We start from the raw sequence: 12,783 nt of genomic DNA on the forward strand, positions 1-12,783 counted from the left end.
GAACATGAGGTAGTCACACCTCTCGCAACATCACTGCATTACAACACTCCACATCCAACAGGATACGATCTTGTATATTACACGCCAAACCAGTATACTTTACATCATGTGTACATTACTGCTGTTCGTCAATTCCAGTTAAATTGTCGATTAAATAATGCCAAATAGTCTTTCGGCCGCGATCTTAGTGGTAATTCTTCCTCAAACAGTTTCAAATTGTCTTTGCAGTAAACCATATCCCGGATGTAGTGTTTGATTTGCGGTGCCCTTTTACCTCCCCAGCAGATCGCTACTCTCAGTTTGGCCATTAGGAGGGCTATTACGCAAAACTTATGTCTGCGTGCTCTAACACCTGGCAACAGGCCCAGTAAGCATGTGCGGATACTACAATCAATCTGGATGTCCACCATCTTACCCAGTATATCAGTTACTGACAACCAAAACTTCACCACCCCCCCCCCCCCCCAACAATACCATGCCATATGTAAAAAATCAGCGTTTTCGGTCCCACACCTCTGACATCTAGAGTCTGCTCTTAGGCCATATTTGTGTAACCTCTTAGGTGTGTGGTACGTGTGATGTAAATATTTAACGTGTATCAGCCGTAGATTCCCATTTGGTGTCAGTAGTTCGTTGATCATGCCTGTTGTGGACCATTCTTCTTCTGTGAGTGGGGTGTCTAAACAGCTATCCCATTTCTGGATCGCCTTGTGCGCTGTGATACCCATTTCGGCCTGGAGGGATACATAGAGCTTGGACACTAAGTGTCTGTGGTCAGGTGTTGTGAGTAGCAATTGTAGGGTCAGTAGTATGCATGGTTCTGATGGGTAAGTCGGGGTGCTTTAAGTGCCTTTTGTAGTCTATAGAACGCGAATTTGAAAAGCATCGATTGGTTCTGGACGTTTGCAAGGTCCTCTAAAGTTTTGACCACTCCTTCCTGGTATAAGTCCCCCATGGTGTCTATGCCCACCTGTTTAAGGAGTTCCATCTCCACCTACTCCTGTGTAACTGAGATATTCGGATGATGATGTAATGGTAGTTCCGGTGCGTAAATTGGCAGCTTATTCACCTTTTTAGCCATCAGTCTCCAAGCTTCATTTGTAGCGTCTATTGTGTTTATATCCTGCTTGTGCAATGATGGTCTGTCATGTGTCAGTATTGACTCCAAGGGAATGGGAAGGGCGTCTCCCTCTTCAACGGCGACATGGGTAAGGAATGGGACCTTGTGGTACCAGAAATGAGCATATTGGGCTTGGGCGCACAGATAATACAGTAGGAAGTCAGGGACCCTGAACCCCCCACGTGCAAACGGTAACAGCAGTGTTTGGAGGTCAATTCTAGCAGTTTTACCCGCCCAGATTAGTTTTAGCGTCATGGATGTAATTGTTCGAAACACTGCCATTGGGGGCTTTATCGGTATATTATTAGAGTAGTTTTGGGAGTACCACCATCTTCACGATCGCTATTCTATCCGCCAGTGATAGCGGTAACTGTATCCATTTGTCAATTTTCTGTTCTAGCCCTGCGACCACTCTACCGTAATTCGTGCGTATCACTACTTCGGGATCCCCATGAAACCACACCCTTAAGTATCTAACTGGGTCTGTTTGCCAGTCCAAGGGATATTCCGTTTGGAATGGAAGAGTGCTGTCGGTGAGCGGGATGATAGTCGATTTAGCCCAGTTGATACTGAGCCCTGAGTGGTATTTAAATTTAACGTATTCTCGCAATAATGGGTTCAAATTGTCTTTCGGGTCTCGCACGTACAACAGCATATCGTCAGCATAGAGCGATATGTGGAGTGGTCTCTGGGGAAATTGCAATGCTGAGTAGTGGTGGCCCTGTCGTATCTTGCAAGCTAGGGGTTCTAACGCCAAGGCGAAGAGCAGGGGGGATAGTGGGCATCCCTGCCTGGTGCCCCTCCCTATGGAAATTGGCTCTGAGACGTATTTGTTGACCCGAATGCGTGCAATGGGTGCAGTGTATAATAATTGTACCCACTGAAGGAACATCGGCGGAAAGCCCATCCTGCCTAAGATTGCGCGCAGATAGGTCCAAGCTATGGTGTCGAAAGCTTTCGCAGCGTCCAATAGAACCGCCCCGGCCTTGGTAGTGGGAGTCAAGTAGTGGGATAGTGCGAATAAGGTTCTGGTGTTATGGGACGTGGAAAGGGTCGGGATAAAGCCCGACTGATCGGGTAAGATCAGTCTGGTCATCAGTCGTTGCAGCCTAGTTGCCAAGAGTTTAGAGTATTTGTGTCAACATTTATAAGGGAGACTGGTCTATAAGAGTCGCATGTCTCTGGGTCTTTGTCCGGTTTCAGAAACGCTAGTATCATAGCCTCTCTTAGTGAAGGCGGCAATGTCATTTTCTCGTGAGCATCTCCCAGCATAGCTACAATATGTGGAGCTAGTAGGTCTACATAGGCTTTATAAAACTCTCTTATACCCGTCTGGTCCGGGCGCCTTTCCATTAGGTAGTGAGTGTATGACTTCAGTGACCTCCTCCACTGTCACTGGCAGGGAGAGGTATTCCCTCTGCGCATCAGACCACCAAGCCAGCACCACATCGTCACAGTATGTCGCAATTTCGGCCTCGGATGCCGTTGTGCCTGCTGTGTATAGCTTGCCGTATGTATGCATAAATGCCTCCAGTATCCCCTTCGCGTCATGTCGTAACTCACCCTTTGTGTCCCTCGCCACTGTCACTACTGGTGGCGGTCTCTGCGCACTTATTTTGGCTGCCAATACAGCACCCGGCCTTCTCCATACCTTCTCGCAACCCGCCTTTTATGGACATAATTAAGCTCCTCATCTGCACACTTTTGATAGTCAGATATCGCAGTTCTGATTTTACCCAATATATTTGGATCCTGAGTTCTTTCATACTCCATCTCCAGTTCTCGTATTTTTTCTTCCCCTTTCGATAGTTGCTGCCGTAGGTCTTTCAAGATACCTGCATTGGTGCTGATGCATATACCCCTAACGGTGGCTTTGAAGGCATCCCACAGTAACCCAGGGTCATCCGTGGTAGGTGCATTGAGCTCAAAATACTCTGCTATGGCTTTTTTGATTGTTTCTTTATAAATCGGGTCTAGTAGGGCCATCCCATTAAATCTCCAGCTAAACGGAGGGGGTATATAGTTGGGTAGTGCTAGAGTCAACATCACCGGATTGTGGTCTGACTGAGTACGTGGAAGGTGGGTTATGTCCACCATCCACTGTAACACTTCAGGGGAACCCAGCCAGTAATCTATTCTCGACCAGCTACCATGCGCCGCTGTTGTATGTGTAGCTTCTAATTTGGTCGGGTGCTTTGTTCTCCAGAGGTCTACTAGTTGCTTGTCTAGCAAGATGTCACATAGTTTCTTTAGTGCTTGTTTGAATGTCTCAGCTGATGTATGTGATTTGTCAACTACGTCATTTAGTGCTACGTTGAAGTCTCCCCCCACCCCCCCCTCCCTCCCCCACACCACCGGGACTTCAGGGAGTTCATTTAGTTTCATCCAGATGGCATTGTAAAATGCTGGATCGTCAACGTTCGGTGCATATATATTCAGTAGGTTAATCTTTTGTCCTCTTAGGATGCCTGTGACGGCTACATATCTCCCTTCGCTATCCCTGTGTACTCGTTCTGTCACAAAGTTGAACCCTTTCCTTAATAGTATCATGACCCCTCTCGAGTATGAAGAGTATGCAGCCCCATATGTCGATTCCGCCCATCTGTTGCCTATATGTGTCTGTGCATGAGGGTCTATGTGTGTCTCCTGTAGGAAGGCTATGTCAATATGTAATCTCGTGAAATATGCTAGTATTTGCCTAATTTTCTTGGGGTTTTTAAGTCTTAGCTTATCCGACATTTGTTTCTCAACCATCTCCTCTCTCTAATCTTATGCTGCTCCATCTTTTACTACTAGTAGTGTTTCTATTACACATTAGCCATACTGGATGTGACATGTACTTCAATACATTCCCTGCTCGGATTAAGGCAGTGCTTCTCAAATGCAGTATTTCGAACCAAACAGCCCCAACTCCTCCCCACCTCCCCCCACCCTCTTTAGCATCCCAATCATGCCAAAGACATTCCCCACTATTAACAGTTAACTTGTCAAAACCATGGTAGGGGATCACCCTGTCGGGGGGTCCACCTGGGTCACACAACCTCATCCAACATAGTGGATGTGGCCAGCTTAGTGGTATTTCGGCTCGTACACCCCATCTGTGTCCTCCCCACGTGTAGCAGAGTGTGGTGCCGTCTACGCCAATATTAATCGTTTAAAGTCACTGTGTTTCTGACAATTGTAGAGCCGGTCGAGTCGGGACCACATGTTCATGTTCATGCAATTCTATAGTAGTCTGTCCAACTGTGTTATTACCTCCAACCCTCCTTAACACACTAGTGCAGTGTACTTTTGCTTTTACCTGGTCTAGAGGGAATTGTGGAGACATATTACCATATCACGCCACCTCTTCTAGTCGATTCTGGGCGACTGGCTTTACCAATCTAGCGCCTCTGTCAGTCATTCACTCCTTGGGTCCTATGTTATACCAGGCTAAATGGCGCCATCAGGCGCCCGGTATGCACCGGCCTGCTGTGAATGTCAGGTCCGCGCTATTTTCGTTGCTTGGGTAGTTTGGTGTGGAGTCCTGTTGAATGGTTTCTCCGTTTCATATCCGTGGTAGAGGAGTAGTCGAATTACAATGTTCTCAATCTGCTGTTGCCACAACTGGGGTGGTTCCAACTTACTGTTGTCATCTCCGCATCTCTACTCCGAGTCTTGGCTCTGCTCCTGTCTACGTTGCTCGCGACGCCGCTGTCCTATCTTTTTGATGAAGTTGTTCGCCTCTTTTGGTGTTTGGCAAATCAGTCTTTCCGTCCTTCGTTATTTTCAATCTGGCAGGGTAGAGCATTGCATACTCAACACCCATCTCTCTGAGTTTCTGTTTCGCCGGTGTAAATTCTCTGCGAGCCATTTGGACGTTGATCGTGAAGTCGGGATAGAATTGCAGTTTACTACCCTGATGTTCGATCGTCTGCTTCTCCCTCGCCAGTTTCAGAACTGTGTCTCTGTCATTCACAAGGCGAGCAACTATCGGCTGCGGGGGAGCTCCCGGTTTTGGTCTTGGTGCTAGTGTTCTGTGGGTGTGTTCCACAATAAATACTAATAATAATAAATACTATCGGCCCCAAAGATGTTTTTCAACAGGTCTTCGACATAAGTTTCCATTTTGCCAGTGTTGGTCGTTTCTGGCACGCCCGCTAATCGGACGTTGTTGCGTCGGGACCGCGCTTCCAACTCCTCGGATTTGTTTTTAATGACTTCTAGCACTTTGTCCATTTCCGAGCATTTCTGTGCTGTAGTGTGGGATTCGTCCTCCACCTCCGACAGGCGAATCTCTGCCTCTTCTAGTCGTTCGCCATGTTTGTCTAATTTTGCGGCCATATTATCGACCCTCTGCGTGATGGAGTCTAATTTCCCGTGCACGTCCTGCAGGCTTTTTTGGATAGCTTTTAATGTTTGCTCCATTACATTGTTTGGCTCGATGTCATTGTCTTGTTCAGTGTCCGAGGGAGCATTGGATCCTTTCGCTGTCTTCCTGGTGTCAAAGGCCAGCTTAGATTGGACTTTTTCTGGTTTGCCCATGTTTTCTGCCCCACAGGATCTTAGTGCGCGCAATAGTGTGCTTGCCAGTCTTTGGTCGCTGTCGACTGATGTCCGCTTCCACTCGGCTAATATGCTTCAGTTGCCTCGGGCGCCTTTCCACTCAGAATATGTACGTTGCCATTAAACACTGCCTCTTGGGGTTTCGGGGCTTCCAGTCCACGAGGAGGTTAAAGTGGGGTGACACCTGCTCTAGTATGACTGCACTCCTTTACTTAGTCGTTTGCCAGTTGATAGGGGCCAGCACATGCAGGGTCGCGCCGTCACACTGCCATATTCCTGTTATGTCGCAGCCTCCCCGATGTTGCCGTCTCGTACCCGTCAGTTGAGGCGGTATGTTGTCTGCACCTCTTTCGCCACTGCTGGCTCCGTGCTGTATGCGCTCGTTTTCTCTCCTAACGCCTCCCCTTAGTAGTGTCCTCTATGTGCACAATGTATCCCAGAATTCGTGTGGGATATGACGATGTCAGTGCAATCTCGCGTGTGCATTCGACAGTGGTATGGTCTCGTTAGCGCCTCTTACCGCTATTTCCTGTCCTCGATTCCCTGCTTGCAGCCTTGTGTTCCGTTTTCGCCTTCGCGCTCTAACTCCCTATGGGCGCCATCTTGTGATCCAGGACAGTTTACCCTCGATTCTGAGCGATATTGCGGAGGCTTTCTTGTTGTTGTGCATTTTTATGGTAAGGATTAGAGCGCCTTATGCTGCTCATCTTCGGGGGCTTGGAGCTGTGATAGTTTGGGTGCCGCTCGTCAGAGCCGGGGGCATTGCGCGCTACCGTCCCCATCTTGCGCCTCGTACTGTTATGGGACGCGATGTCTGGGATTATCCGCTTTGACTGTCTTACACTGCCAATAAGACCATCCAGACCCTGTTGCGCGCCCCTTAGTTCTTCCGCACCTTCACTGGGAGCTACACCGTGATCTTACCTCCCAGATGCTGCGTCCTCTGTGTTACGTGATGTGGTGTCTTCACTGATCCGCCATCTTGGGCCAAATCGTATACTGGCACCGCAGGTCTCCGGGGTGGATTCCTTGACATCCAGTTATTATCCACTCAATTCTTCTTCACCCCGTTCTTCCTGGTATGGTCCGATTTCGATTTGTGCAGCTCACGTGGTCCAGGGCACTCACCTTCCACTTACATTTGCCGTTATTACATCCTGGCCGGCGGAGCTGTCTCAAAAGGCAGCCATTCCGCTGTGCGCCCTCTAGCGCCCTTGGCTGTCCGCTGCACTCTGCTCTCACTTCTGCGTCAGTTCACCTCACCAGTAACTGCGCCGCACCGAGTTGAGCCCCGAATTTTCTGGCCTTCAGTAGCGCACTTCGGTAGTCGCGACTCAGGCCAGCACCTTCTTCACCCCGGCCTCTTCGGTGAAAGATCAAATTTTTATTTATTTATTATTATTTTTTTTATTGTTATTATTTTTTTTTTTTAGGTGGTTTCACAGCTTTCACGAAAGTGAAAACTTCACCGCTGCTTGCCTCCACTTATAGACACCGTCCCATTTTGGCAGTTCACAGACGGTCTTGAAAGGATGGTATTCGTTGAATTGGGAATCCGGCTTGCGGAGCTCCCTCAAGAGGTAGCCATTCCGCCTCGCGCCGAAACCACGGCCCATTCATGATGAATATTTATAGCCCTTCCAAGACTATCACAAAGGCAGTATCCTTTACCCAATTTGCCCCTAGGCTGCCCAGCAGTGTGGCATAGAAGACCCAGCCAGTAATGGAAGCATCTCCCTACTGTTAGCAAACAATGGAGTTACTGATGAGCTGTGTCAGGATCATTTGGCCACAGTGCAGTTATTCTGCTTATTGCTATTAGCCACGTGATCCAACGGTGGGTAGTAGCCTCCATTCACAAGTACTTGGCAGACAGCGCTTGTGTCCAGCCAAACAATTGTGTAGGTGTTTTTTTGTCTTGGTCAGGATTTCTTATGGCTTTGCGACATCCGAGGGAGACTCTTTGTGTGTGAGTTGTCCTGTCCAAGGCACAAAGAGAACTTTGTGCTGGGCCGGTCTGATTTGATATAATGAGGACCTTTCAATGGACTGATTAATGCCAGCCTGATATTCTTCACTCACAGAAGACCATGACATCCTAAGCGGTTGGCTGTTTGTTTTTTGTAAGAAAATAATATTGACACACTTCAGAAACGGCAATGAAAGACCGAAATCTTCAGGAAAAAATTATCCAGCTCCTTATTTTTTGAGTGAAGGGAACATACATCTGAAAAGTGTTGGCTACAATAGTTGAAACCAACTGACACCACTCACCTCAATATATATAATCCCCATGCATTTGAAAGTTGCCACAAACACCACCACGAGCGGGCTCACTCGAACAGTTTGGACCGCTCTGAAAAGAAACACCAGCACACTTCCCATCTGGCGCTCGTGTCCCCTCACAACAGTACTTTATACACAAATGAAATACAAACACGCGTGTGCAATTTTACTTTAGCGCTCGCAGGTATACAACAGTTTTGTACCATGTGAATGTACTAAAACAGTTCTGCTTACCCACTTTGATGCAGTGGGCAAACTTTTCATTTCTGCTGCATTACCTTGCTATTGCCGTGGATGTGAAAAGTTAGTACACCACATTAAAGTAGAAAATCATTCTTCTGCTCGCTTTGTTTCCTTTTATCTTTTTTTATACAGTTGGAACAATATAAACAAGCATTGGCATAGCCAATAGGTCTCGCCTTTGGGACCTTATAAGTGTTTAACCATGCAACGGTTGATGTTGTTGCACCAAGGATATTGTGCTGCATAACTAAATACTTATAAGGTCCCAAAAGCTAGACCTATTGGCTATGCCGGTTCTGGGTGCCCTAGACATCCCAGTTCTCCAGTCTTTCACTCTTACGCCATATTTCTTCCGACATCTTTCTGATACCCTCCAGCTGCATATTACACACTTTCCCACAATTTCAATCAACACATATGAAGCTGTCTTGTTGAAGTAGACTTTTGTCTATGCAAGCTTTGCTGTGTATTGGGAGCTAACTTTCACTGTAATCGAACTGAGCCTAGATGGGAAACTGTGACCCCTTTTCTCTTCAAATTTACCTTCGGCAAGTTTTTAATAAGCGGAGGCAAACCTATACCGAGTTTGTTTCTGCAAGTTTACCTTGTGTTACATTAACTATTGAAGCAGTTCCAATGCTCACACAAAGGCAGAGAAAGCCTAGCATTTTGCGTAGTCCATGAAGTGTGGCTAGAAAAAGGAAACCTCAAATGCACCCCGGACTTCTGCGACATCAGCAGTGAGCGTCATACTCCATGGTTTATGGTAGTCCACGTCTCATTACAGGTAGTCTAATGGCTGGATTGCCCCGGGGCTGTAAGTGATTCATTCTGCCCTTTTCTGTGGTTTTCCGGTTACACGCACATCTCTTTCGCAGGCATGCGACCCACGGTGTGGCCTCCCACACACACACACCCAGCTCTTCCGCAGGCACGTGACTCACGGCCCTATTTGACTGGTGCTTCGAATAGCCTGTTTGTCCCCTGTCTTCTGACAATCCCTGCCTAAGCCCGGGTGAGGGACTTGGCAGAGGCCGCCGAAGTGTCGGAATGTATGGAAACACTTGTAACCAGGACTCATGTCACGCTTAACGCGATTGCCAAACAAGGCCTTCTCGCAAGATTTATATGCTAATTAAGGACTTCTCAGAATCCCGCAGATCCATGAAGAGATTTCCTGACGAGTGGCCCCGAGGGGCTGCCAGATTTCTCCCGCTATTAATTCATCATGCCTGAATGGGAGAGATCGCTGGAGAAAATGCGGCAGTGGTATGGGGGGTGGTGGGAGAGGTTGCTTGGGGGCTGGGCGGGACGTACTGGCGAGGGGGCGGTGGAGTAATTGGACGAGACATCTCCAATTTAATAGTGTAAAGGAGAGAGATATAAAATAACATGCACTGCGCGTGGATATTGTAAAACAAGCGCTGAAACGCAAGCGGGGCAGCGGAAGTGAAACAGTACTCGTGCATGCAGTGGGGGGTGTGTGGCCATAAGCACACACAGTGTTTCCCTTGCGGGAGCGAGCATGGGTGCCATGTGTTTGCAAGTTAATTACAAACATATGGTGTCAAATCTCGCTCCTGCAAGGGAATCGCCAAACGCGTTTCCATTGAAAGCAATGCAACACGTGCACGTTTTTAGGGCAATAACTGAATCCATTCCAAAAGGTCTCCTCCTATGCAGCGCATGCTTAGGCGAACCCTAAAAAGCATCTCGTACACTGACGTCATACTGAAAGTGAAACTATTCTGTACCGACTTGTTTCACTTTGATCGGTGCTCAGGTAGCATAGTGCTGCGTCCCAAGCCACGAACAAAACTGGAAAGAAACCGTTTGAACAGGGACAATGTCCCCTTTCCAACAGTATATCTACCAAGTCGACCCTTATTTTTGCAGAGATCCAACCACTGGTTGCCAGGATTGGCATTTGTGGGGAGAGGTGGGCCCTGTTATTGGCCACAATCACCCTCCCTCCCCATGGGCAGATGGAAAGCCCACTGGATCATCCGGGATATAATTAAAAATAAGTGTGGCAATCCACCCTGGGCTAGGGCTGTGACCTCACTATAAAAGTTCTAAAGAGGGGGCATTTAAAGGTATTTACCAACAATCTGAAACCTTTTGGATGCCAGGGCCCATTAAAGAGGGGGCGGAATGCCAATTTCCTGTTATTTCTCATAGTTGATGGCCACGCTGTATCCTACGGACACTTTGCGTTTCTGAAAACCAGAGACCCCAGTGAATCCAGGGTGGTGTAGCCAACAATATTTCCTTACCCAGGATTCCCTGCCAATGTCCAACATTGGCCAAAATCATGCATTTTCCTCACATTTCTACGAAGAAAAGTTCTCAGAATGTGGAACATTGTTACCAGCCAGTGGTCCAATGGTTCTGATAAACATGGTACCCCGCTTGTGTGGCTAATCTGATTACTAGAGACAAGAGTGGACCAACCCAGAGACCATGAGCAGACCACATAGACTTCAGATGGTCACAGTTTTTATCCCTTACACCTCTGTTTACCCCTCAATTGCTACGGATCAGTTTCACGCTTTGTTACAGTGTTTTCCTTGGTGCAAATTTTGATGTTTTTAGAATGAAACAGAGTTTTCGTTTCTAACCAGTCTTCAGTGCTGCTGTATCCTCTGAATTATGTGCATCTATTCAAGACATAAAATGTGTCTTGCTTGTAACTTTCTCCTTTTACTGCTTTTTGCCCGCTAGATGAAGAAGGTATAACCCTAACTGTAGATCGCTTTGACCCTGGCCGCGAAGCAACTGGTTGTGTGGGTAAAGTCCCTACTGCAGCTCCTCCTGGAGATATCGTAATCCCTTGTACAGTGAAGACTTCACAACATTCTTCAGGAGACATCACATGGCATACATCTGAAAACTCCAGTGCCACACTTAAGGTGATACCCGAGTTCATAGTTAAACATGTCTGTTATGTTATCCTTATGTTACATTTATTTGAGATCATTATTTCCCCGAAGTTTTGAAGTTTGTTAAAATAAATTGTTCAGTTTAGCGGGTACAATTAATGGCAGGGTGCTACTTCCTTTATTATTAACTTTTGGGAATGGTATGTTGTTATACTGTGGAATTATTCCTCATGGGATCTTCGTTTATAGACCTGAATTGGTATAACCAACTTGTTGAATGCTGGAGAGGCTTTAAAGTAAAGAATATCTTTAATGTAAAACTACATTTTTGAAAGTAAATGTCAAAGTCTATCTGCAGGTTAAATTTGGTAAATTTGATTTGTTCGTTCAATTTAAAAGGAATCAATTTTAGATATAAACCAAGTCTGGTGATTATTTTTTTTTTAAAGAAACATGGAAGGAAATGAAGCGTTTAGAGTACCATGTGGAGCTGCAGAAACAACACCACCTGCTTGAGAGCAGCCACACACCCTGTGTCAGAAAATGGCCAGTAGTGGCAGCATATCATTTCTTTCTCGTCACAGAAGGCAGAATCCTTGATCACTGGGATCTACCCTCAAAACTATTTTGATTTGTTTAGATTTTTTTAATGTATTATTTTCAACATGTGTTGTGATCCCAGTTTCCCTTCCTGTAACATGCAAAACTATGTCAAGGATCCTAAAGGGTTCTACAAATGAATCCTGCCTGATATGTTTCACTGAGTGCCCTTTTTGTGAAATAATTATGATTGCACACTGTAGGAACTGGGTTCCCCTGTTCCCCGGGGGTAGCCTGGCTCGAGCGGGTAGGCACCCGAAGCTTAGGTGTTAAGTGACTACACAGCACACACATCCACGGAGACAATAAATGCACACAAAGACTGAGACCACACCAGAATGTTTGATTCAAATAAATAAGTTTTTTATCTAAGATCAAAATCGGGGCAATCAAAAATCAGTGGTAATCACTCATTAACTGTCCTTAAAAGAGCATATCTTTCATTACTTAGTCATGGATTCATAAATAATTAAATATTAAATAACTGTAGGCCTTTCAGGTAATACTGCATTAGACAGATTAAAACATTTCATTTAGCATCGGGAAAATCTTCCAATGAGCATCTGCACAACATTCTATTAGGTATAAATCAACATCTCATTAGGCAAGAAGAACCACCAACTCATTAAGAAAGGATGAGCATGTTGTTAGGTGAAACACTTCAGGAAGAATAAGTAAAACATCTCATCATTCTGGCCTGGCTACAAGTACCACTATCTCTTGGGACTTAAGCAACAGGGTCTATCTAAATCGGATCTCCTACAGTCTCCTTACGGGGGGGCAACTACAACAGGGCCCAGTTCTGCAACACCCGGCTCCGTAAACACAACCCCCTATGCGAGGGGGCAACAGAGTAGGCCGGCTGTACCCTTCGGGCTCTCGCCCAGTCCAGAGGACCTCCTACATACAACTCGAGCCAACGGGGCCCAACAACAGTCTCCCCAGAAGAGGGGCGGTCACGGGGCTTCCTCTCCGTTCATGGTAGGCCCGCTCTTCTCCAGACCTCCGCCCTCCTCTCCCTGGGGTTACCTGGTGCTTTAGCTCCTGGGGGAGCCCTTGCGGAGATCTCTGGCGCTGATGACGCCCGGGGCGCGGGTTTGTTTCCGC

General features: G+C 46.8%; 1 protein-coding gene across 1 annotated transcript in view; it reads left to right on the top strand.

The window, feature by feature from the left end:
• The window catches only part of STIL (STIL centriolar assembly protein), a 396,689-nt gene that overhangs the window by 51,491 nt on the left and 332,415 nt on the right, over positions 1–12,783 (top strand). Inside the window, exon 5 of the mRNA XM_078671518.1 lies at positions 10,919–11,106. Coding sequence (XP_078527644.1) covers positions 10,919–11,106 — 188 coding nt within the window. The remainder of the gene's footprint in view (positions 1–10,918; positions 11,107–12,783) is intronic.

This window comes from Lissotriton helveticus, chromosome 1_2 (assembly GCF_964261635.1).
Source record: "Lissotriton helveticus chromosome 1_2, aLisHel1.1, whole genome shotgun sequence".
In the NCBI taxonomy this organism is placed as follows: domain Eukaryota; kingdom Metazoa; phylum Chordata; class Amphibia; order Caudata; family Salamandridae; genus Lissotriton; species Lissotriton helveticus.